The sequence below is a fragment of the Solea solea genome, chromosome 6 (genome assembly GCF_958295425.1).
Source record: "Solea solea chromosome 6, fSolSol10.1, whole genome shotgun sequence".
NCBI classification, from domain to species: Eukaryota; Metazoa; Chordata; class Actinopteri; order Pleuronectiformes; family Soleidae; genus Solea; species Solea solea.
In genome coordinates this window covers 21,886,096-21,913,307 of record NC_081139.1, presented here as the reverse complement: position 1 = coordinate 21,913,307, position 27,212 = coordinate 21,886,096, and the positions used below count along the sequence as shown (strand labels likewise).

At 42.5% G+C, this 27,212-nt stretch overlaps 1 protein-coding gene across 2 annotated transcripts; it reads left to right on the top strand.

Annotated features, from left to right (window-relative positions):
* Positions 1–786: 786 nt before the first annotated feature.
* Positions 787–27,165, top strand: LOC131460612 (arf-GAP with GTPase, ANK repeat and PH domain-containing protein 1-like). Of its 2 annotated transcripts, none has more exons than XM_058631240.1 (21): positions 787–1,582; positions 2,073–3,361; positions 10,587–10,645; positions 12,610–12,697; positions 12,909–12,994; positions 13,094–13,235; positions 13,321–13,455; positions 13,559–13,680; positions 13,861–14,022; positions 14,786–14,869; positions 15,132–15,236; positions 15,325–15,484; positions 16,537–16,665; positions 16,775–16,912; positions 17,351–17,410; positions 17,591–17,742; positions 18,721–18,811; positions 19,558–19,780; positions 22,236–22,539; positions 23,912–24,217; positions 26,749–27,165. In XM_058631240.1, exons 2-20 carry the CDS (start codon positions 2,158–2,160, stop codon positions 24,191–24,193), a joined length of 3,726 nt encoding a protein of 1,241 aa, XP_058487223.1. In that variant the 5' UTR covers positions 787–1,582; positions 2,073–2,157; the 3' UTR covers positions 24,194–24,217; positions 26,749–27,165. The 2 variants fall into 2 exon arrangements, with proteins under 2 accessions (XP_058487223.1, XP_058487222.1); XM_058631239.1 differs by lacking the exon at positions 26,749–27,165 and having other exon boundaries at positions 787–1,353; positions 1,450–1,582; positions 23,912–26,117.
* Positions 27,166–27,212: the final 47 nt, after the last annotated feature.

Genomic DNA, 27,212 nt, shown 5'->3' with positions numbered 1-27,212 from the left:
GAAACAACTATTTATTATTCTCAATGTATTCAAATTAGGGAGAATTGAAACTACTGTTGGTACGTTAGACATGTAGCAACCACCAGTAGCTGGTTAGGTTGGCTCTGCAAAAAGACGGTTCAATAAATATCAACTGGATTGTCAAAAATAAAACAACACAAGTCTACAGTATATGCCTTAAAATGCATATACCCCCCCCCCCCCCCCCCATGTGGCACTCATCCAAAGATTTAAAACATGTTTACAATTCATAGTAAGTAATGTAAAATATTGATGTGCCCTTCCTCTACATTTTGTTAATTTATAGTGTTGATGTGCTTATCAACTTGATTTTAAATTATTTGTGTGATTTTGACGAGTATAAGAGCACAGAGAGAAAGATTGTGTCCTGGACAGGACTCTGGACTCTTGTTTTTATAATTCTACAGTAATGCAGTGCTCAATGCTTGAGTCTCATCGGTGTCTTTGGTTTCCCTCGATCTCATCAGATGCAATTAAACGTCTATTTAACCTTGAGATATTATTATCTCAAGGTTTAGACTAGATATTATCCTGTGTGTAGTCTCTTTTTTCGATTGTGTGTTGACTTTTTTGCTTAAACACAAATGCCAGCATCCTTCCTGCCTGTGCATCCTCACTTTATCTCCCTCGGTCTGTGAGGAAGGGAGAGAAATCAGAAGCTGCCCATAAATTGCTTTTGAAAAGGAGGGAGAGGGAGGGAGGGAGGGAGAGAGAGAGAGAGAGGGAGAGAGAGAGAGCAGGAGACAGAGCAGATGCATTGGCAGAAGCAGAGCTTTTTTTCCCTCTGCTCCCTCTTGTCCCTTTTGTTGTGTCGGCACAAATAAAAATCGGATGAACGTGAGCCAGGACCGCCACCACCACCACCTCCACCTTACTGCAAGCATCTCATACCCAGCCTGTTTGCCAGAGCTGGATCCAAATGTAGAGCTGATTGTGCAGCAGGCGATCAGTGGGCTATCGGGGGTCTGCAAAGGCTCCGTGGCTGCAAAAAGAAGAAGAGGAGGAGGGAGGAAAAAGGAGGAGGGGCTGTGGTGAGCTGGTGGGCTTCCTCTGCCTCACAGACACATTTTATTGACTTGCTAATTGGATGAGGCACTCGGAGGAGAGGATGCAGTGACCGAGAGGAGCTGCTCTCCAGAGGAGGGATACAGGCAGACTGAAGCGTTGCTCGGGTTGTGTAAATCCAGCCACTTCATCTCTTCCTCTTTTTTTCCTTTTTTTTTTTGGAAAAGAAAATCCAGAGACATAACAACAGATGTTTTTCATCATCTCCCAGTGACCCTCACACCGTGCTTTAATTTTATTCATGACATTGTCGAATGGAAGCTCGAGGTGCCAGACGCTCCACGACAAGTGAATGATATCCATTTTGATGCTTTTTCAACCCTCGTCTCCCTCTCACCTGTTTTTTCCCCTCGCACTCATCAGATGGAGCTCTTTTCCTGTCAGCCGTGTGCGATGTGTCACTTGATGTGAACGGCGATCTGATGGCAAGATAAATCCCCCATCAAACGACATGTACGCGGAGCAGTGCGATGGATTTTCTTCAGGAATAATGAAGGTATGATGCGAGCAGGAGCCACGACACATACTGTAGTGAGGTGGCGTTATACAGTAGCCTGTATTCATTGTATTCATAGTCAAGAATTGTGCAAACCAAATGAATTGACTGTCGCATAATGCCAAGCTGAAGCCATCAACACTGTGTGTGTGTGTGTGTGTGTGTGTGTGTGTGTGTGTGTGTGTGTGTGTGTGTGAGTGTGTGAGAGATTTGCAGAGAAAGAATGTGTTTAAAAAAAAAAGGAAAGGAAAGAAGACTCAGGCAGTGATTATGAATGAATCAGTGGGAGAGACCAGTAGTAGCACTGTGCATTGAAGAGGAGTAATGGAGGCATTTAAAAACACAGTCTAGACCTGTTCCACCACTGGGTCAGCCTTTTAAATTTAGGAAATTAGGAATTCCTCTTTTTGCGCTGTTGTTAAAGGGATAGGAGGATTCCTGACTCCAGTGTCCATGTTTCATCTGTTGTCTTCTCTCTCCCATGCTTCAGTCGTCCCCTGGTTGCTATGACTGAGGTGTGTAGGTCTGGTGAGGTCTGAGAGCAGGTGCCACTGTGCCCAGGTCTGCTGTGCCCAATGGACAAAGCCGGCAACCCACAGAAACGCACCACCTACCTCATTTCCCTCACTCTGGTGAAGGTTGAGGCTGTGCCAGAGGATGAAGCATGGAACCAGAGGGAGGCTCTTCCACAGGGGGAAGGGAGCCCTAAGAAGGAGGAGGAGGAGGAGGAGGACGACGATGTGAGCTATGGCCCTGAAAAGGAGGAAGGACTTGTATGTGAGGACGTGGTGGGAAAGGGAAACACACAGGTGGAAGAAGAAGAAGAAGAAGAAGAAGAAGAAGAAGAAGAAGAAGTAGAAGAAGAAGCAGAAGCAGAAGCAGAGGAGGTGCAGGTTAAGTATGGCACCCCCACTGAGAGCAGAGGCAAACCTGACAAGTGGGACACTCATGGACCCCAGAGAGACTTTCCTGGTAAAAGCAAAAACACTTCACTTGTTCACCAGGCACCTGTCAGGCAAATGATCAAAGTGTATGGAGGAACTACCTCTGAGGTATACGTGCGCAGAGAGGGACCTCGCTCAGAGGCTCTGCGCCCCAAGACGGAGCTCTACCGCGAGCCCCCTGTGCTCTTCTTAAAGGGTGAAAATGGAGCAGACTTGAACAGTCGCTCACGCTGCAGCCTCCCTTTCTCCATCCCGCCACAGGTCAGCCAGCGTCCAGAGGTGCTGATGAGGTCCCATGTAGGAGGTAACTCTGCAGGCTGGAGGGACCTCAGAGATGCCAATACCAGTTTGTATCACTCTGCCAAGACCTTGGACCGCAGAGACAACCGGGACCATTCCACATTAATGGCAGCTACAACTCTGGGGCCTTACAGGGCGTCGTGGGCTGACAGCGACGGCAGGGGCACGCTCATCCGCCCCGGACCTTCCATCAGTGGAGGATTTTCAGGCGTAATGACGCGGGACAGTCCACAGGGCGAGAGATATAAGGCCGTTTCTGTTTCCCTGCCCACACCTCCTGTGACTGATGTCTCCAGACCTCCAAGAAAAGGAACGAGTCGTACTCTGGACAACAGCGACCTCCATTCCCTCTCTGATGACCCGAGGAAGGGGAAGGAGGGTCAGGGAGGAACGGTCCAGCGAGCGCCGCCGCGTGACCGCAAGATGCTCAAGTTCATCAGTGGGATTTTTACCAAAACTACACCTGTGCCACCCTCCGTCAACGTGCCACCTCCCCTCTATCCAGCTGTGGAGAGAGGCTCAAGTGAAGAGGAAGGTAAGTTTAACATATGAACTGTACATAGACATAGTCCTCTGGTTTCCTGGTTGAGGATAAACTTGAAGTAAGAATATTCTGAATTGCCACCAGGGGAGATGACTCCACTGGTTGCAAAAAGAAGTAAAATGAGCCACTTTCCTGAGGAGTTAATGGTTTCAATCACTAGTTTCAGCTCTCGTTCAACAGCACATGATGTCAGTTTTGTAAATTATGTTCAAATTTAGAGGAAACTAGATGATAAAGTACAGCATATGAGTGGACAGCAGTGTGAATGGCGGCTAGTAAAGTCCAGTAGGTGCCTGGTTGTAGGTGATGTCGGTGAACTTCCTGGGTAGAAGGACAGGTTACCAGTCCATCGCAGGGCCAACATGTAGAGACTAACAACCATTCACTCTCACTCACGTTGTCCAATTAACCTCTGCATGTTTTTTTGGACATGTGGAAGGAAACAGGAGAACCCAGAGACTCAAGCAGCAACCTTCGTGCTGTGAGGCAACAGTGCTGGCCGCACATCACTTCAAATTCAGCTTCTTGTGCGACGTCTCGACACCTACACACTCAACCTTTCATGGAAAACCAACACAGTTGTAAAGCACGACTTCTGTTCTGCCATTTTCATACTTGTCAAGTGCAATGCTGAGGAGAATAGAGAGGAAAGAGCAGATCACACAACACTGTGGAAGAGTTGCAGAACTATTCCTCCGTGTAGAAGTAGATGACGGTTGCAGAAAAGCACTGTCACCAGCTGTTGTTTGGGTTCATCCGTCATTACTCACTTGGGTTGAAGTGAAGCGAGTCAGAAGACCATTTTGTTTAATGTGATTAAACAGGATCACATATTTATTACCATTTATATTGCCCTCTCTGGACTCTTGAGGACCTGAACCCACTTAGTCCCAGTAATGCTCTAATGCTCTTGTGATTCATTAATTTATACTTAAACATTTCATTGTCCTTGGGCAGTTTCTGGGAATTACACACACACACACACACAAAACCTACTGATCAGGTGAGCTCTAATTTAGTGTACATATTATTCAAACAGAGTGGATTCTACCTCGGCTATATCGCTAATATGAATTAAACGTCCTCTGGGATTAACCTGCATGCTCCTTTGTTTAAAAGGTGAACTGAGCCATTAACAGGAGCTTCCGTTACAGATGAACAACAAGTGCGACGTATATTTAAGGAAAATAATGAAATGAAATGCCGTCTGCTTAATTCTCCTGCCTTTTGGTGGAACTGCTCACCTGCTGCTCTGAACTGAAACTACTTTTATGTTCTCTGTCAAGTACGGTGACTTAGTGTGCTGAAAAGTCATCCACAGTCACGGTGTTCCTCTTACTGTACAGCACAGCGGCAAAGAAGAAAAACACACTTCTTACACTTGTCGCTGCACATCCGTAACACCTCTGAGGCATTTCTCGTCTTAATGTTCACTCATTTAGAAAAAGGATTTAGAGTCCGTCATGATTTGCCGTGTAAAACAGTTACAGTCGGTTATTTGATTATTCAGCTGATGGATTGTAAATCAATGAAATAGAGACAAACCAAATCAATTGTGAGAGGTTTTATAATCAGTGAAGTCATTTAAGCAAGGAGTTGCTGGTTTTCTTTTTTCTTGATGTGACCACAAACACTACTTTGGAGAAAAGGGTAAAGATATGGTGTGCAAAGGGAAGACAAGAAGGACAACGTAAGTAATATTGCAGACGCCAACTGCGGTAAAACTTCATAGATGAAGAACAAGAAGAAGAAATATTTTGTGGGTTTGAGAACTTCAGTTTATACCACACAAAAGAAGATTTTTGTCTCTCTTTCTTATGATATTCAATATTTTGAAGACCAACATTTCCTCAGGCCACGTGATGGAACAGTGGCGTGCATTGTGGCCTCACAGCAAGACGGTCACCAGTTCAGATCCCTTTCTGTGTGGAGTTTGCGTGTCCAAACCCATGCAGGGATTGGGTATTAGGTTAAGTGAACGTTGTTGTGAATGTGAGAGTGGCTGGTTGTGCGTTGACCCTGCGATGGACGTTAACCCCCCGCTGATAGCTCTGTGTCAGCTGGGATCATCTCCATCCCCCCATGACCCTCACGTGGAGGAAAAGGCAGTACAGACGATGAGTGTGTGAGCGATTTAGTTCTAGCTAAAGATGTGGTTGAAGTTTTCAAAGTTAGTGCTTTATTGTTCCTGATCAGTGAACACTTTCTGCGTTATAATATCAAGTATAGAGGACATTTAAAACTCAGGTGAAACTCCATGCATCAGTCTTTGTATTAATTATCTGGGTTTTTTTTCGTGACTTCCCGCAAAACCCTGACGCTTAAGCACAAATGAATTCAGTCTCGTCATGAAACATCCAGGCGTCTCTCTTTGAAGCGGAGGCAATGATGCGACTTTATCCATTTTTAATCTTTATTGATGTATCGCAAATAAAATCATCTTTGACACAGAGTGTAGGATTGGAGTAAGCTCTGAATAATTTGTCAGGAGTAAGTGGGCCATGAATAATTAAGGTTGGGGATACACAGAGCTGTGTTCATCAGGAGGAGCGAGGAGAGCGGGAACCTGCTGCTTCCTGCTCTGTGCATAGAGTTAATCAGCCTATAATGGAGCCTATTCATTCGTCAACGCTGTCGTATTTTGTTTAGGTGTTTGTGAGCGGCATCGGCAATGTTGAACCTGTAATTTAGGCATTTTATGTTGACGCTCTGGCGGCAGATAATCTCTGCTGATCACGGTTAATTTGGAAAATAGAGGTTAATGTTGTCAAAAATGAGGCCTGATTTTCCGTGTCACGACAGCGCACGCACACAGTCAGTATCCATCAGTGAGGAGACCATTTATTGTATAGAGACCTGGGCTGGAGGCTTCTGGAAAATGGTGTTGCCATGGCAACAGTAAGCGGTAGGAGAGATGCTGTTTGGTCTGTGCTGTGACGCTGTGGATGGAGGAGAGTGTGGGTGTGGGGGGTGTGGGGGGATTGCCCAGAGATGTCGGGGAGATGAGGAGAGTCGTGGGGGGTTAAAGTTAGAATCCATGTTCCTGGAGAGTTTGCAGCCCCGGCCAAGCACAGCGTGACCTCACAGCCTCAAAGTGTGTGTGTGGGTGTGTGAGGGTGTGTGTGGGTGTGTCCTAACAGTATCTGTGTCATCTCCTCTGGTTCTGTGAGTCGTGCACTGATGTATATCTGTAAGCACTTTCACAGTGTCACCCAGATATGTGTGTGTGTGTCACTGGCAGACTGTCTTTGTCTGCTTCAAACCAGCAGATATGTGTGATGCCTTTCATGGCTGTGTGTGTGCATGTGTGTGTGTGTGTGTGTGTGTGTGTGTCTTTTATTGAAGATCTATTCAAAGAGGCACCTTTCTGCTGAGCGCAGATCTAAAGCGCTCAGTGCACAGTGTTTAGTGGAACCCATCAACGCAGACTATTCAAATCTATGAATTGTAAAACATGTCAGGATTCAAGAATGTATTTATCTGTTTGTTTGTTTGTTTGTGTGCGTGTGTGTGTGCGTGTTATTGACACCAGTCCTCATATGTGCCGTCTTCCACCCTGTTCTGTGGCGCCTCCACTAGTCCTTCAAAAGCCCAGAGTTACTGCACCTTTCATGTGCTTCATATTCGACTCGTTTTTATGAGAATCTTTATGACTGAATATGAGACACTATGTTTTATTTTCTTCTTCTTCTTCTTTTTATTAACCGCTTTATTCCTGAATATTTTCCAATAAGTAAAAGGTCCATAAACAGAAAGCAAAATGAACAAGATACTGGAAGTCATGAGGTGATTTATGTGGCAGTTTTCAAATTAAAATGTTAAACACGCCATAATTATGAAAGATCTGTTTTATTGGCTAATCTAGAGAAAGCACAGCAATTTCATTTCATTTAGTTTCATTTCTTCTTTGCGCCATAACCTACATCCACAAAAAAGGTTAATCAAAATCGGTTGTTTACATTTGGAGTTATGCTGCTCACAAACAAACAAACAAACATAACCTTTCCGTGAGACACACAGTGAGTAACCTGTTGTAGAAAATGTAAATGTTTTCTAATATTAACAAAGAGGTCAGCAGGAGGGCAGTTTTTATGGAGCCAGTGTTTTGTTGCGTCCTTTTCTTTGCTGCCAGCATCATATTTATAAAGGTACTTATTGTTCGCCATCAGGGACATGTGTGAGGTAACAGGACGCGAAGGTTGTCCCAACACAATCGCCACCGCATCCTTCCAAAAACAGAATGCTTTTTATGTGTGTGAAACAGAAAAAGTCACCTCTGTGTTGAATTAAAGTGTGAGTTATGATAGTCATAAAAATGAATACATTTTAATAGTTGCTATGGTGCCAGAGCTTCCACGCTCAGGCTGTAAAATCGAGGAAAAACAGGTAAATAACCTCACGGTCTACTCCTCCTTTATGATTCCTTTATTAAATGATTTAAGGCTTTTTATTTGGGTCTTATCAGTATCAAATCTGGTAAAGCTTCACTTACTGAATTGGGCAATAAATCAGCGTGGTGGGAGATTTATGATGATCACAGTTTATCAGTGAAGAACATATATTTGGTTATAATCTCACCGCTATTTATCATCATGACACATGGAACAAATGAGTTTTATGTGTAGTTAAGGTTCAGTCATTGTGCTGTTGCTGCCTATTTGATGTAGAAATACAACTCTTCTTCACTATCTTTTATATATATTATTATTATTATTCTGATTCATCTGAATCATTGTTTTTTTTAACTAAAATTGATTCTAGGTTATTTGTTAATTTCCAAAGCTAAACTGTATTGACGTGAGGTACACAGTGCTTTCTTATCATAACGTTTATATCGTAAATATATAGTTACCTCTTCCTCTTATGGTTTAAGTCTGCCCGTTCTTCAGTTTGAGATGATTTTCTCAGATCTTGCCGGCAGCGGAGGCATCGCTCATGGACAACTCCATCAAGCTTTCAGACAGATTAGATAAAGATGATGGAGACGCTGCGTTTTTCAACATTTATGTGAATTTCTCAGAAAATGTACGTACGTTTTGTGTACGTATATTCTGCTACAATATAAAGGCACAACAAATTATGGGGACATGTCTCCGTTATGGGTACAAAAAAAGCCCCTGTAATATAGATTATTACATTTTAAAGTGAAGATGTGTTAGTGTTAGGGTTAGTGTTAGGGTTAGGCCAGTCATAGTTATGGTTAGAGTCTCAAGGAAATGAATGTAAGACAATGTAAAGTCATCTGAAGTCATGGAAACAAACCAATGTGTGCGTGTGTGGTGCAATAAGGCTAATACAGTCATGGAACTTTGTTGTTGTGTTTGTTGAGATTATTATTTGGGCAGATTTTAAAGATTGGCACGTACCTTGAGCAGAGACACCCGCTCAATCAGTTATTATCAGTTATTTCCTTCCTAAGACTTTGGACCTTGGGGCCGCACGGTTGGTGTAGTGGTTAGCACTCTTGCCTTTGCAGCATCAAGACCTGGGTTCGAGCCCTGTTTGGAACAAGGGCCTTTCTGCATGGAGTTTGCATGTTCTCCCGTGTGTGTGTGGGTTTTCTCCGGGTTCTCTGACTTCCTCCCACTGTCCAAAAACATGCAATATGGGGATTAGGTCAATTGGTCAATCTAAATGGACCGTAGGTGTCTATGTGTGGTCCTGCAATGGACTGGCGGTCTATCCATGGTGTCTATCCTATGTCAGCTGAAATTGGCACATCTTCCCCCTCTGAGGAGAAGTGGTAGAAAATGGATGGATGGACTTTGGACCTTGTAGTGACGGGTTCACACCAGCCCAGTGCTTGTCAGTGATGTAGTCATGACGACTGGGTCCACATATTTCTCATGTGGAGAAGGAGGGTGTGCATCTTAAGAGTCATTTGAAAACCTTATGATTTGTAACCAATGTCATTGTAACAGCAGCAGCCCAAATCCCTTTTTGGCAACTGGAATACTGTGTTTTTATTGTTTGCACTATAGCCCTTTACAGACAGGTAAAGGGGCTTATAGGGCTACAGTGTTTAAAATAGGTCACACCTCAATGAAACCAAGTGATTTTGACACAAAAATATCCCGTCAGCCACAAAGTAGGAGCCCAAATCCCTTTCTGGCAACTGAAATACTGCATTTGCACAAGTGCACAGGTATTTCAACAGGTAAAATGGGCTGAGAGGGTTATACTGTATAAACATATTTCCCACAAGGAAACTAAATGATTTTTACACGAAAATATCCCATTATCCACAAGGTAGAAGCCCAAATCACTTTTTGGCAACAGGAATATTGTTTATGTTATCGTTTGCACTCTCCCTTTACAGGTATTTCATCAAGTAAAATGGGCTGTGAGGAATTTAATGTTTGAAATATATAATATAATAACCCAGACCATTAGGATAGTTTCTACATTTATGTCTGTGAATTAGTTTAATTACAGTAGTTTCCAGCCATATGCAAATACAAGGATTTCTGACAAACCAACCAAAGACGTGTATTTGCTTTTACCACACATACTGTATATTTGCACATTATGGCAATTTAATCCAAAGAGTGTACAGTGCTGTACACGTCATATGAATTCCGCGATACAGGCTGTGCATTAAACCCCTTTGACAGAACCAGTGGACTTTAAAAAATCCTAAACAGAAAAACTGGAGGGAAACAGTTTTCATTCTTTCCTCCATAATCGTTACGTTTTCTGCTATTTTCTGTAACGTGTGAAGAGGAGCATCTCTGCATTTGCTTTCCTCGCACCTTAAAACAACCTGAATTCATCCAGGGGGGGTGTTTTTTTGCCAATAAGACTGGCAGGCTTAACAGAAGTTGGAGGAAACTATAAAGCTACCTGACGACTTCACTAACTCGTAAAGACTTGCACCGCTTTACTGTTGATTGAATTTTCTGGGAGCCTCTTTGCTGCTGTCAGGATTGGACTCCCTCACTTAGGTTGCTGTGCTGTGTCCAACGGGCACTTAAAAATAAGCCATCAATACAGGAGCGGTAGAAATACTGAGAACTTCTTGTACAAATGGTTGTGAACTTACCCAGATATTGAAACGTACGTAAGCCTCTCTGCATATATGACGTCCAGCAACACTTGTCTACTTATTTGTCATTGTTATCCTGTGCCTTGTTGCACTGCAGACTACATCAAACCATTACAGTGCTGAGGGTATTTTTATCCTTGTTAATTAATGCACACTCTGATTTGTCTTCAGGCGCATTCACCAGCAGTCAGGAATGGACCATGAGCCAAATTGTGCAAGAGCTTCACCTGGTGAGTACTTTAACATGCACTTACCAACCACTTTGGTTATATACTGCAGTCTGTGTCCTAAGATAAGGGAAGTTACACTCAATGGCCACTTTATTAGGTACACAGGACACCTAATAAGGTGACGGGAGCTTCTTCTTTTGCTGCAAGGTTGGATGTGATCTGCTTTTAGGCTTCATACCACCCAGAGAAATGTTGTTCACTGGAATATTTCTCTTTTTGTGATCATTTTCTAAAGCAGTGGGGGGTAAAAACTGTTCCACAGAGCCACAGGAAACAATTAAAGGGCCACAAATAAAAGGTTTTAAAGAAATAATACTCATTAAACCCATCTTTATATTCAACATGCACAGCATTTACATTTTAATAGTTAAAATGCTGTAAAAATACAAAATGGACATGTTTTTGACATTGACTGATCCATTTCCTGCTCTGTGTTCTTTCAAAATAAAAGTCTGGCTGTGTTTCATCAGTTAAATGCTATTAATGTGACGGTGCAAATCTGAAATGTCTCTTCATGTGTCTCACCATTAGAGCTGCAACTAACGATTATTTTCATAATCGATTAATATGTCGATTATTTTCTGGATTAATCGATGAATCGTTTGGTCCATAAAATATCAGAAAACCATAAAAAATGTTGATTGGTGTTTCGTCAAATCTGGAAATGATGATGTTCTCAAATGTCTTGTTTTGTCCACAAACCAAAATGATTGACTTTTAATAATTAATTTGTTATCCAGAGCAAAGAAATGAAGAAAATATTCATATTTAAGAAGCTGAAACAATCAGAAATCTTGTTTTAATCATGAAAAAAGCTTCAAACCGATTAATCGATTATCAAAATAGTTGTCGATTAATTTAGTAATCGATTAATAATCGATTCATCGATTAATCGTTTCAGCTCTACTCACCATATCAGACTTCGAACAGACTCTAGCAAACTTTTGTGTTTCTGAGGCTGTTTCTCATCTTAGCTCTGATTCTGTCATCACAACTGCTAATATCACAGCGTATCACAGAAAGCTGGTTTGAGGGCCGGATCCAGGGCCATATGTTGCCCATGTGTGCTCTAAACTCTAGAGTTGGTTGTGCTGGAAAATCCCAGTTGACTTCTGACATCTGAAATCATCAGACCAATCCATCTGGCACCACCATGTAAATGATAAATGGTCGGGTTAAGTGTCTTGCCCAAGGATACATTGGCATGTAGACAAGTAGAGCCGGGAAATAAACCCACAACCTTCCAGTTTAAAGACGACTCGGTCTACCATTATCGAATTGATTGTGCAAAGTCACCTAAGCCTCAAAATGTCGGTCTGGACCTTTTTGCTAATTTTAACCATAAAAGGGCCAGAAAATGTCCTGTAACTAAGTGCCTTTGCCCATTTTTCCAGAATAACTTCCAATACATGGCAGTTATTTACTGCATGTTGAAATAGTCTTTTGACAATTTTAGTTTTATTTAGTAAAAACACTGTCGTTGTACATGAACACCAGATTTTGTGTGTCAAATTTGAAATTTGAACAGTATAAAACATATTTACAATAACATTTGTTTGAGTTTTCGTCTCAATTTCTAAAAACAGGCCAGCGTCCTGCACCAGCGCAAGTGAAATGACTGTAATAACCATGTGTTGGCTTTTGACGTGCAACTGCTCAGCTTTCAGAAACCTTTCAGAATCAGAATTTTTCCGATAACACAAAATGTCATATAACTGCGGTTATGCAAAGTGCACTTACGCAAACGTGTTGTTTGCGATACGCTTGGTGTTAAAGGGTTAAATTACCTATCTTACACATTCTGACGCTCAGTTTGAACTCAGTCGTCTTGACCATGTCTACAAGACTAAATGCTGCCAAGTGAATGTGGTTAGAAGCAGCCCATGATTATACAGTCGAGTAAGATTTTGTAATAACCTCTCTGTCTGTCTGTCTGTCTGTCTGTCTGTCTGTGTGGTTTCCAGGGGGTTTTGGGAGGTCTGTGCAGTGGGAAGTCGGCTCTGGTCCACAGACACCTGACAGGAAGTTACCTGCCTCTGGAAAACGCTGAGGGTTGGTTTTTCACGTCGTCATCTACAGCTGTTGTGTGTGTTTTTCTGTGTCACTGTCACAGTACACACTTATTAACAATAAGGCTTCATGACATTGTGGCTTCTCATACACACAAAACCATGTTTTTGTACATGTTAAACACATGCCTTCCCCTGTGACCAATGAGAAACTATAATAGCTGTCGTTGTTGTTGTTGTCGCTGTGTGTGCAGGACGGCAGTGCTTTAAGGACGTCCTCGTTGATGGACAGAGTCACCTTTTGATAATCAGAGAGGAGACAGAACTGCCAGATGCTCAGGTGAGTTCAGAGACCTGAGCAGACACTCTAATATGTTGGACACCTTTAGTGCAGCGTCATGTATTGAGTGAGTGCTGTTCTTCTTTGTTTTTTTCTTAGTTTGCAGGTTGGGTGGATGCAGTTGTCCTCGTTTTCAGTCTGGAAAATGAGGCCAGCTTTCAGGAAGTTTACAAATTCTACCACCAGCTTGCAGTCCACCGGCCTATCGCTGAGATACCTTTCGTAGTAGTTGGCACTCAGGGTAACACACCAGCACCCCCGTGCTTTCACGTCAAATATTTGCAGAGATGCGCTGCCTTTGTCCTTAATTGGAGTTATCTTTGTAGATAAGATCAGCAGCACCAATCCCAGAGTGATCGACGATGCCAGGGCCAGACAGCTGTGCTCAGACGTGCGGCGCTGCACTTATTATGAGACCTGCGCGACATACGGCCTCAACGTGAACCGAGTCTTCAATGATGGTATGTGTTTCCTGTTGTGGGCTTGTGTGCCACAGAAGCAAGAGCAGGATTCTGAAGGTTTTTTGTCTGTTGAAAAGGATCATATTTGGTTTTTGTTTCACAGCTGCTCAGAAGATCATGGCAGCCAAGAAGCAAGCTGCTCTGCTGGCCTCCTGTAAATCTCTCCCCAACTCGCCCAGTCATTCTGGAGGCTCCACCCCAGTGTCGGGCATCTTTCCAGGACAGGTAACACCGTCTGAATAAATAGTACAAACTGGACCATTAAATTGTTTTTTTACTGGCCGTATTTTACGTTGAAGATTTACTGTTTTTTGAAATATGTCCCTCTCCGGTTTATTCATCATCCTCACCCTGCACCCGCTGCCTCCACCCTCTCCTGCTGCTCTGGCTCTTTCCTCTGCTCAGGCCAGTAATGGTGGTCAGAGCAGTGACTACTCCTCATCACTTCCCTCCACTCCTGTCATCAGTCATAAGGAGATTGGCAGGACAGCGAGAGGAGAGAAACAGGACAGTGCCACGCCGGGGTCAGTCCGCAGCGCCACCCGGAGACGCACCCCTCGATTCTCGGTGACTGATCAAACCTTTTTGGCTTTGTCTATTTTTGTTTTGTCTCGTCTTTGTTGCTTTGATTATACTGCACATTCTTTACCAATTCTTCATAATTGGTACAACCACATTCACTGTGATAGGGATGGAGAAAAGGAGGGGAATAAAAAAGAAAGACAATAGTCTGGTATTGTCTGAGGTTATGTCATGTTTTTTAATCAGTGATCAAAATTGATAGGGGAATAAAAACTTGGCTAAGTAGCCTGACATTACGTAGGATATATGGAGTAACATATCCATTCTTCTGGATATTTATTTGTTTTCTCCTCACTCTTGTGTTCTCTCCGGAGCAAACTCTTCCTGTCTCTGTTGTGCTCGAGGCTTCATTCCATTCAACAACTGGTCGCACATTTGGTCTGCATGTTTCTAAAGTGGAAAAAAAAAAATCCTGGTTGGATTAACAAATTAAAATTGAGTGCCTTAAAAGTAAAATGTTCCTCCAGAGCTGTGAGGACCTGCAGTGCTGGGGGATGAATCTATAGGTGTGTTATTTTGAAGTGTTATCAATTCATCCATTGTTATATTAAAAAAAACATAGATTAATGCAGTTTTTAGGTAAATGGAACTGAATTTGTTTCTCCGATAAGACTTTATATAGGTTTTATATGAAACAATTAAAAAAAGAATTTCTATGCACATTACTTCACATGGAAAGCTCTTTCTTTTCACGCCCTTTATTATGATCTGGAAACAATCGGCTGATTCTTCACTTTTGTTCGTCTAGGGCCGGAGAGGCAGCGACTCAAACAGAAAAAGTGGCGACTACAAGGGAGATCTGGGCATCGGACGCTCCATTCCCATCAAACAGGTACAGGAGTATGTGGTGTAATGTAACGACCGACCCTCTGCTTTGGACATCACACCAGCGGTAACATGACAGTGAGCGTGTGAAGCCAGTTTCATCACGCCGAGTGATGAAGTGTTGTGAAGTTGGTCGGTTGAATAGCTGGTGGGTGTGTGTGTGTGTGTGTGTGGCAGCTGGTGGTCTTCATGAGGCTCAGCTCTGTGAGATGAACACACGACGCAGCTGCCAACAAAGTCTCACTTTCCACTTTTGTCACCTCCGTCAGGGCATCTTGCTGAAGCGCAGCGGGAGCTCGCTCAACAAGGAGTGGAAGAAGAAGTATGTCACGCTGTCCAACGATGGCATACTGTCCTATCACTCCAGTGTCAACGTGAGTCAGTGTGTTGACAGGATGCTGTAAAGAACCACTGATGCCCGGTTTGTGGTTGATGGTAACTGGCTGATGTCTGGCTCTGCAGGACTACATGCTCAACACCCCGGGGAAAGAGATGGACCTGCTGCGAGTGACGGTGAAGGTGCCTGGAAAGCGACCGCCTCGCGCTGTTCCCGCCTGTGGTCCTCCAGCCGGGCTCAATGGCCGGGTCAAAGACGTGCCGGGACCTGAGGGTGTCAGTCCAGGTCTGGCAACACACATAATGTCTATAATTGAAGGTCAAGGGCATTAGAATTAGTGACATTAGTCACATGATGAGACTGCAATGTAACATGGTGGACTCTTCTGCTCAGACCTCCCTTTTGTGAGCCCATCAGCAAACTACGGTGGCCTTTACATATCAGAAAGGATGTAAATATTCCTTCATACCTCTCTCTGCTCTTCAGCACGGCTGAACGGTTGTGATTCAGCTCCCAGTCGCCGGCTTTCAGCAGTGCTGTCGCTATATACACCAGACTCTGTTAAATATTGAGATATTTAGACATTTCCTTGCTAAATGTTGGAGAAAAACGCATGTTTTCAGGCTTTTCAAGTGTTTTGAACTGATCTACAGTTCAGCATTGTTAGCAAGGGTGTGTGTAGTGCTGTGAAGACATTCGTGTTTCTAGCAAGACCCAAGGCTTTGCGAGAACTCCTGATCTTGCGATCTTGCAAGGCTGGTTTTGCGTTAACAGACAGTAGGGCAGGCATATCCAAAGTCCGGCCCGTGGGCCAACTGCGGCCCTCGGTAAGATTTTGTATGGCCCACATCTTCGGTTTTATAATGTGTTTTTCATCATGGCCCGTGTCAGGAGCGGGACAGTGGGACATCAGTTTTGATCACATTTCATTAGAAAATAAGTTTGGACACCCCTACATTGGGGGAGTGAAGACAGCTCCCAATCTCCCCGCTGTTAAATTAGGATTAAAATCCTGCCTAGTTCTGCTTTAAAACTGAATTCTAACCAAGTACACAAAAGGTTTAAAGCAGATTTAAAAAGAACGAGTGGCTCAGAGCTACTTTAAATGCACGGCTTTGGTTTTTCAATGAGTGCATCCTCTGTGTTGACAAAAAATAAAATAAAGTCTTTGCAAAAGAGCGCCAAAAGGGATTTTTACTAAAGACTTCTTCATCTTTTATTTTGATAGGCGTTCATACAGAACTCAATCAAATGTCGATCTCAAGAGCTTACGTTGACACTCAGTGTTTGACTAAATTACTCAGTTGCTAAGTACGTGCTCGCTCTCGTCTCTTTAGTGCCTGTAAGTGCCAGTGGCCTCCTACAGGTGGAGGAGATGGAGGGGCTGGGGGGCGCACTCTTCCTGAGGACTAACAGAGGCGTGCAGCGGTGCCCCTCCACTTTATCCAACCACGCGCAAACTGTTGGTGAGCAACACAGATCTCCATATGTGCACGACTTACAATCAGACACGTCTTTTCTTACCTAGTTCTTTCTTACAGTACTGTACAGTAATAAATGCGTTCTCTTCTTTAGACTCTGCAGTTGAAGGAGTCTCCAGCTCCTCCTCCACCAAAGATGTAGGCTGTGCCTCACCAGTGACCGACAGGAAGAAGCATCGCAGGAAGAAGAGCATGAACCAGAAAGGAGACGCTGCCCCTGGTCAAGCTGATGGTAACAGCTAACAAATCCATGTTCATGATTGGCTCTCTAAAGAGGTGCAGGACCTTACGCCTAGAGATGGAGCTCATTCGCAAAAGGAGTAGAGGGAGGCGGGGCTTAACGTGTGCGTGTGACTGAAATCTAAAGTCCATGGAATAGATATGAGAGCAGAAAGTTGCTCCATGTCTGACTGCAAGAAGACAGACAGGCCAGCTAATACTAAAACACTTAACCATCGTTTTTTAAATGTTTTAATAACATTGGTATAGAAAATAAGTATCGTTCAGGAATCAGTACAGAAGTCCAGATATCGATATCAAAATGTTATTGAAAATGATTAAACAATACCCAGCCTTATCATTATGTTAATTATTGTAAATTTAACTGAAGCTTTCTATTGAACTTGAATAATGTGATTTAAAATTGTTCTCTTTCCTTTTTTTCACATAGCCAAGCGCAAAATGTGGAAACTTAAAAGCTTTGGTAGCTTAAGAAACGTAAGCAAGACAGGTAATGTTGATTTGTCAACACTGCATCTTACACACCACAGAGACTCTTTAAAATGTAATTAATATTCTTTCAACTGACACGTGTGCATGCAGGACATGATTTACACCACCATTGTTTGATATTTAGAATTGTTGTTATCATGATGATACAACTTGTAAAATCTCCTTTGCGTGTGTTCAGATGAGGACAACTTTGACTTCCTCGTCGTGTCGAGCACCGGCCAAACGTGGCACTTTGAAGCCCAGAGTGTGGAGGAGAGGGATTCCTGGGTCCAAGCCATCGAGAGCCAGATCCTGGCCAGTCTGCAGCTGTGCGAGAGCAGCAAAAACAAGGCAAGCAAGAACAATAGGCACACAGATGTGTTCCCTTCAAGCATTCTGCTCCACCAAACCAAAATATTGCCCCACACTGAAGACATTAGAAACAGCTCGGCGTCGTTCCGCAGTCGCGTTATAATTCATCAACAAACGAAACGCAAAAGAATCATGAATATCATAACAACTTGAGATTCGCCTTCTCTTTTTTTTTATTATGTGGTTTAAAATGTACCTGCTTCCACTGATGGTGGGTTAGACATACACCTGAGGTTTGTTATGCAAAGCAGGCGCCGCGGCACAATATACTCACATTGGCATGAAATTGCATCTGTGTTTCCATCTGCTCAGACCGCCTCTTATTCCAAGTCGACGGTTTAACTTCAGCTGTCAGAGGAAAACACTGAATAAAATCACCGCGGGCACAGGACGTGTCTGCAGGATAAGATCCGAGGTTTATGAAGACGATAAAAACGACACTTTTGTTTTTAAAGAGCATTCACTTATTTATTTAGAACCCACAAACTATTATTTTACCGTTCAGTAAATCCTATATTAGTTAGGAAGAGACAGATTATAATAGTGGGTGGTATCGTTTTCATTTTCCCATGTTTGGGAGTAGAATGAGGCTCTTTCATTATCTCACTACTCACATAGTGTTATTTAAAAGTGACATTATTTGCCGCATAATCTAATTGTGAGCTGTGTATTTGCACCCTGGGACTCCTGAGCAGTTTTCTCTTAAAGGGGCAACAACTGTTACTGTTGTTAAAGTGTCCTTATCGTTATTTTATGTATTATCTGTTTGTTTGTTTTAACTTTAATCACCTCTTCTGCAAAATGTGAAAAAAAGCCTGCCCTCTCCCGTGTTTGTGTTATTCATTTTCCCCCATTGATTTTTCACTGGGACATTAGAAAATGATAATCATGTAGCAGTCGGCAGAGCTACAGTTTTAAGCATATACTTTGTGTGTGTGTGTGTGTGTGTGTCCACAGGCTCGCAGGAACAGCCAGAGCGACGCAGTGGCTCTGCAGGCAATCCGCAACGCAAAGGGCAACAGCTTCTGTGTCGACTGCGACGCCCCGAGTTAGTAACACGACTTTTTTCCCGCTCTGTAAATGTCCATATGTGTCTTGTTTTGGTACATTACCCATCTATTCTCATTTAAACCACATATGTGTCCCCATTAATTCAATCTACAAGAATCAAACAGGATTGAGACCAGAGATAGTGCCTGGTGTACATGCACTAAAACGATGAATCATTCACAGATTGACAGTGAGACCACTCACATTTTGGTAATTTGATGGTCAACATAGTTGTGTGTTTCATGTGCACAAGAGAAAGGAGATTCATTTGTCAGTATTTTATCATTTCTAGATTTCAATCAAAGGCAAGTTGAAACAAAACATGCTGACTCATTCAAAGACATCTCATTAGCTAAATGCATTATTGGATCTAAATTGAGTTGTCATCCAGGAGGCCTTGGAATAAATTTTCACTGACGTTAGTAAAATGATCTGCCAAAGAACTAACCCAGACGTTAGGACGGAGGTAAATAAAGCCACTGAGAGATATTTTTATGTGCCTGATTTCAGTCCGACACAGGAAACGAGGGCACAGAGCGAACATTAAGATGAGCCTTTGTTGGTGGAATATTACAGAAATCACAGACTATTTAAATGTGAATGTCCCACTGATGCTGAAACACTTCAGGGGAATGAGTTTGGCACACCGGATGCAGATTTACATTCAGTCGCAGACACATACTGAAGTTCCGCTCCAAGTAAAGCATCCGTCTGATTTGCTGTGTGCGTTCTCCCTCTCCTAAGATCCAACCTGGGCCAGTCTGAACCTGGGTGCTCTCATTTGCATCGAATGTTCGGGGATCCACAGAAACTTGGGGACTCATCTGACGCGCGTTCGCTCACTGGACCTGGACGATCTTCCCCGGGAGCTGACGCTGGTTCTCAGCGCCATCGGCAACCACATGGTCAACAGCATATGGGAGGCGCGCACACTGGGCCGACGTAAACCGGCACCTGATGCTTCACGGTGAGAACAAAAAGAGCAGATGTGTCAGTAATGCTGTTACTGATGCAACGCTGCTTCAGTTAATAGGTCCAGTGAGTAAGATTTAGTGACCTCTAATGGTGAGACTGCAGATTGCAACAAACAAAGACCTCATCAGCCATTATTAGATTTGTGCATTGGTTTAGTGTTTGTGGGACACAAATAGAGACAGTACAGAGCCCCAGACATGACAAAAAAACTTTATACATCATACGTCATGTGTACAAGCTACAATTTAATTAATAATTTTCATCAAAAAGAACTGGGGAAACTACATAGATGGTGTATTATGACAGTGTATTATCATGTACGGTACCACTGAGACATTTACAGAATGGAAGACGGCTCTATGTTGTGAAAGTTCACTATATATTCTGATGGAACTTTTTTTTTTTGGTTAATTTTTTTAGACAATAGTAAGTTTTCCTTTACCTTTGTTATGAAAATGAATGTTCTACCATGTTGTCTACATCGCTATGATTGAAAATAATGTTTCGCCTCTGTTTCAACAATGTTTCGTTTCAATGTTATGGATTGTGGAAGTTCGAAGCTGTTAAATATCTTTTGTAAGTTTACTTTGTTAATAATGATTCCTTGCAATCCCAGGCTTTGAGGGTATCTTTATAACTCATTCCCAAACCTAAAATAAAACTCAGTCACATTATCTCTGTCCATCGTGCAGCTTCAGCCCTCTTGCGCCCCGTTTTGCTTGTGCAGTATTTAATTAGTATTTTGTGGCCACGAAATACAGTTTCCCCCCCCCTGTCCTGTCATGTCTGGGGCTCCATAAGAGCGAGACACATAGAGAGATGTATACTCCTGCATTATCTGCACCATGCTTTATGCACATCTCTGTATACAAACACATCATTACCGAGAACTCAATACTTAAAACCTACTTTGCACTAAAGAGGGAAACTCTGGACTGCACCTAGAATCCCACAAAGGACCACTGTCAGCATAGAGATGGGCCAGAGTGTCCCAGACCCAAGGAAACCACTGGATTTCACTAGTTGTTGCTGGTGATTAATGGCTGTAATTTCTATGTCACACAATAGGATTTTCTCTGTGCAATTACATTTCATTTTATACGCACATTATATGTGTTTAACAGTTCAAGTGCAATTATGCTGTGTAATAGTCCTACATGGTCATATTAGTATCTGTAAAGTGAAGAGAGTGAACATGTTTTCTTTCTTTATAGAGAGGAGAGGGAGTCACAGATCAGAGCCAAATATGAGCAGAAACTGTTTTCTTTTCAAAACAGCACTATTTTTTATTCTGAGTGCATTTGTTTATATTATTTTTTAGTGATTTGTCCAGACTGCTTTCAGGAACCTTGGAGCTGCGTTGTGCAGAACAGCAGCAGCTCACAGTCAGGCAAATGTTTAGCGAGGATTTGCTTGACATTGTTTTTTTGCAGAAAACTTGGGTTCATTTAATCACAAGAAGCCAAACTTGTGGTTGTGATTCAGATGTGATTGTGCAGGGTGTTTAGGGTGCTTAGTGTTAGGGTTAGCAGCTACTTGGGGCCTATTGTTCATCAGGGGGCCTCCAATAGAATGAGGAACAAAAACTTTTAACATATTAATTAAATAATATCTACATGATTTTAGATATATTTAGATATGGAAATAGTGTTTATTTCAAGTTATTTGATTTTATTTCGTAGCTGAATATTGCACATTTAGCGCACAATTAGGGTGACAGTAGCTCAGTGGTGGAGCGAGTCGTCTTTCAACTTGAAGGTTTTGGGTTTGATTCCCGGCATGCTAATGTGACCTTTGCTAACCCCACGTTGCTCCTGGCTATGAAAGTGTGTGTGAATGAGTGAATGGCAAAACTGTAGCGTAAATCAGCTTTGAGTGGTCATCAAGACTAGAAAAACATTTACCTTTTAACAACAAAAGCCACAACAAATCAATAATAGTCAAGCACTGATGACTCTGTGGTGGTGGGAGGGGGCCCCAAATCAGATTCTGCTTAGGGCCCCATAAAGCCTTGTGCTGGCACTGTTTGCAGTAGAATCCACTTCTAACTTTTTTTAACACTTCTTTGGATTCTAAGCCATAGTTCGGCTAATGCAGCCGTCACGCTTTACTAGCACTATGTAGCTACCATGTTCCTCGCCTCCATCACCGTGGGTGCAGTGTGGGACTGTTGCCAGGTGACACTTAACCAACAAAACCCCTCACACACAGACAGAGTCATGTGGGGCTGATAGGCATTAATCAGTGTTGTGGGAACTCATATGACAATAGTTTGAATGGAGCAGACATTTGTTGATATTTCAAAGCTACGTTCCTTAGGCTACATTGTTAAACAAAAATACTTAGGAGTGGTATGTCAAATGTCTGCCTGTAAACCCCTGTATATGTCACAAATGTTTCCTCACAAGCACAAGAAGCTGCAATCTCTTTGCTTTCTTTGTTTACAGAGAGGAGCGGGAGTCGTGGATCAGAGCCAAATATGAGCAGAAACTGTTTGTGGCACCGTTGCCTCCTCCCACTCCCGGTGAGGGTCCAGACATCACACTCTCTGGCCGTCTTCTGTTGGCAGTGATGGAGCACAACCTCCCAAAGCTGCTGCTCCTTTTGGCCCACTGCACTAAGGAGGACATTAATGCACCGCTCAGCCTGGCCCTCTCCTCCAGGTCGCTCTTAGCACTGCGACTGCCCGGCTCTGCCTTGCATGCCGCCTGTCAGCAGGGTGATGTGGTGATGACGCAGCTTCTTGTTTGGGTGCGTATGTTTATCTTCCCTGTGGTTCTGTCAGTGGTGATAAAGGAAGCCACAAAACACCACAGCACTGCAGTGCTGTGGTGTTTTGAGATAAGGAAGCAGTGAAGGTCGGGAATCAACTCGGTCTGACAAGAGTTTAGATTTTATCCAGCGGAGACCTCCGTGTTTCATGTAAAACTGGCAGAAGGAAAAATACCCCTCAATAACCTGTAAGTGATAAATGCATCAGGGAACAGCAAAGCACTGAATCAGAGGACTCAGCAGATTAGTCAAACAGATTTACTGTACATGTGAGGGAATACCATATCGGGTTTTAGGCCTCGGGGAACACACACCATTCACTCTACATGTGATTAAACTTCTTACTCAAGGGATTAAAAACGCTAAAATCCTCATCGTCATATAGCTCCATATGTATGAGCTGTTTTTCATGACTCATCAGAAACAGACTGCAGAAATCCCTCAGATGTTATGCAGAGTTGCATTCCCCCTCTGAACCGGTGCAAGACGTCAGTCAGCTGTGTTTTTCGTGCTGTGACGGCTGAAGGTGACATTTCACTGCCGGAAGTTGCAGCATCACGATACCGTGATAGTTTTGCTTGCCGTCACAATCTCGCACCATCCCATACCTACTGGAGTGTCAGAGCTGCAGCCAAAACAATACAGCAGAAGAAAATGGAGACCCCTGTGTGGTGCTGTGAGCGACATGGGTGCAGGGATTAAACCTGTTAGATACATCCAAACAAAAGCCCTCTGAAATTGACTCACAATTGACTACTATAACTTAGCACTGATAGTAGACCACCTCAGGGTGGTCCTCACAAAATATCTGACCGTTCCATATTTCACCTACGTACAGACTGTTATTAAAAGGAAAATACCTGTTTCCACAAGCAAAGATTCCTCTTCATTCAGCCTGAACACAGTTCAGTTCATCAACACAACACAACACAGCGCCCACTAGTGACAACAACAGATAACTCCAGAATGAAACGAGTACAACTGTCCTTCTTTTGTTTTTCTTTCTTTCGTTGGTGTTCACCGATCACTATTTACCTCCGACCGTGCCGGCCAAGTGTCTGACAGCCCCAATACATTCAGATTAAACTTAAAACAGCTTCATTTACACCATCTTTACTGTGGTAATGTTCATTTCAGCCTCCAGCACAAGAGACTAGATGAGTAAGACCTCGCAATAGCTGCACACCTATGTTTACAATGCACACAGCAAAGAGTGCTTGTGTGGGTAGTGATCACCATTTACTTCACTTGTATTGGCTCTAACCCTGAAACTCTAAAGGTGTCCCTTTAAGATGCAGACTGTAATCTTCTCCAGGTTTTTAATGTTCTCTGTCTCTTTGACTTTCTCCAGTATGGCTGTGATGTTCGGTACCGCGACGCTCAGGGCCTGACGGCGCTGGCTCTGGCTCGCAGCGCTGGCAGCCAGGAGTGTGTCGACATCTTGCTACAGTACGGATGCCCCAATGAGGCGGCCCCCTCCATTGCCACGGCAGTCGGCTTCGCAGCAGCCACGACGTCCAGCTTCCCTGTTGCCATGGCGCCGGGTCCCACAGTTGCCACGACACTCAAAATCTCGCACAAGAGTGGAGGCACCAGCTTGAGCTACAGCACTTCAAGGAGAGCAGTGTCATAATGAAAACATAGTGCAGTATAATGAGTAAGTGTATGTGTGTGTGTGTATGTGTGTGTGTGTGCTTGGAATGACTTAACCAAAACAAAAAGAGAACTTTTCTTGGCTACACATGACATGGCATTAGATTTTAATAGGAATGTATTGCACTGTTTACCAGCTGGTATGATTCATATTATACATCGCGCAGTCAATATCCTACCGTGTTTAATTATCAAATACCAGTATATTCACTCTGTTAACAATGGAAATCTGCCTTTTCTCAAAGTGAGCGCTAAGAGCCCAGAGGTAAGAAGACTGCAATAAGTTTACTATTTGATAAACTGACACCTCTATTTTCTGATCTGTCTCGCTTGAAATCTCAGTGTCCGACGCATCCATTCTTCTTCCTACCTTTATAGACCATGAATGTCAGTTTTAAATTCTGTGAGTGTGTGTGAGCGTGTGTGTGTGTGCGTGTGCGTGTGCCGTGTTATGCTCTGCACAGCTGGTTGTTCACTGCAGTGTGGAAAAAAATCCTAAACTTTACTGAGGTTGATTAACAAAGGCTGATTTAAAGATAGCTAAATGAAGTGTAAAGAGATGAACTGATAAAAATAGTATAATATTCTAAAGAAAAAAAAAGAAGAAGAAGAAGAAGTGCTCCATTTTCCAGATTGCTCTTGTATGATTTTGTACAGTTGGTTCCGTGTATAGAAAACAAAGGGTTACTTATCGTTGTTCAGAGATTTACTGCACAGCCTCTCGGTGTGGATTTTCCTTTGAAAACCACCTGATTAACACTTTGACATCCCAGACTGAGATTTCTGTGTCATGTCTGTATCACTGTGTGCGACGTCAACACTGTACCTGACGCTTCATGACAGCAGCTCATCTTCGCGGCGAAGCTCAGCGCTCGCCATGTAAACAGAGGGCGTTGGCGTGGCTTGGTCGTGACTGAATGTATACAAGGTTTATTATTTTCAGAGCGGAGCACTGGTTTCCCAGACAGTGCTGCGCGTTAGAGTGTTTTATGAGGAATTAACGCTCCTGCTGTGATTAATAGATCAAAGAATCTGATCTATAAACCCGGGCCATGAATGATTATTATTATTATTATTATATTTACAAGTGACTAAAATGGGAGAAATGAAGGAATGTTGCCCCAGTTATTATTATTTATAAAAGGGCATAAACCTAAACCATCCTGCAGTACTGTGTGTATTTTTGTGTTGATCTGAAGACTCTGCTGCGTGTATATGTGTCTGTGATGTAATCATATGTCTCCATTTGTATTTTTATACTCATGGAATGATTAATAGGGAAGTCGTTATCGACACACCGAGGCTGCTACCTAAGCTTTTGTGTTTGAACAGTTTTTGTTTCTCTGAGCAAACATGTATACGGTTTATATCAAAATATGTATGGATACATTTAAACTGTATGAATTTGCTGCAGGGAGGTTAAGTGAGGCTCCAGCAGAAAAGCAGGCAGAAGGTTTGCTTTGTTTTGTCGTACGTTAACAGGTGCGATTCCTCCTGTGGCTGCTGGCCATAACTTAACATTCTTTTTAGCATTAGAACATTAAAACTCCTGCATCAGACCGGCTCTTATTAAAGGCCCCCACACCAGCTTTATGGCTTTGACCTACTTTTATCTGGGTCAAAGTAATTTCTATGGAGAGGAGTCATTTTTATTCCATCACACTATCTCTGAGGTGGTTTCACTTTCACGGCCTCACACTCGTAAAGTGATGTCTCTGGGCAAACACACACACACACACACACACACACACACACACACACAATAACAACAATAACAATAACAATAATAACTCCAAGGCAACATCAGAAGTGATGCCAATAAATAAAGTGATGGTTTGATGATTTATAGATGTTGATGTTCTGAAACCATATTAAAAAAAATAAATAAATATATATATATATATATATTAAAAAAGAGGTTTATGTATGAAATGGAACGGTGATATTTGAATGATATATAGACATAATATAGATGTATAATAAAATAATTTAGTCCTGAAAATATGAAAATAAAGTGTAGAAAGATTTACCATCGATCACTTCTAATTTTTTCCATTGAACAGCACCATTGATAAAAAAAACATAATTCACTGAATCTACGTTTGCAGATTATACTTTGATTGATTTGCGCCACATCCAGTAAACCCGTGTTAAACTCGAGGCAAAAGCTTGGTGTACCCTGATCGCCAAACACTTTAACATATTAAAGAAATCTAACTGACTTTACTTGTATTAATTTTGAAAACTAAAGCCAATAAACTGGTTTACTTGTTTAATTCAAGTTCAGTAAAACCACACTTATATTAAAGTACAATAGATTAAAGTATTAAAAATGAATACTAGGCCACGTTTGTGATTTTACTGCCCTCTAATGTTAAAAAACAGGCTACTCAAAGGGGGTGGGAGGGGGACCCCCAAATAAAATTCATCTTAGGGCCCCATAAAGTCTTGGGCCAACCCTGGTTAAAGTCTACTATTTTTGGGGGAGCTATAGGTGCAAATGAAATCAATATATTGTTTATGTGTGTGTTATAGATTGCAGTGTATGAAAGAGGACCGACTCCATCCACCTGTAACATGCAGTAAAAACCCTCACACACATCGACCTCAGCTCTGGAACAACTCCAGAGGTTCATGGATCACACATTTGTAATCATGATTGTGAATGTCTTATAAAAAATAAAAACAAAAATATTGCAAAGTTTAATGTTAATGTTGGACAAAGGTTTAGTGCAATGGATCCGTTTTTGTTGGGCTTTCTATGCTTTTTTGGAAGTTTACTGCTTGACATAATGTGAGTACTGGTGTTTATCTTGGTCCATTTTGGACCATTTTTATATGTCAACACAAAACTGCTCTGCGCCGCGTTTGATAAGAGGAGAAAAAAAAAAGAGAGACTGAGGGAACACTGGTCCAACAGCAGAGTCTCATTTCTGTTTTGAGAGAAAATAATCTAAGAGTGAATGAACAATAATAACTAGCAGAGATTATCACTTTCA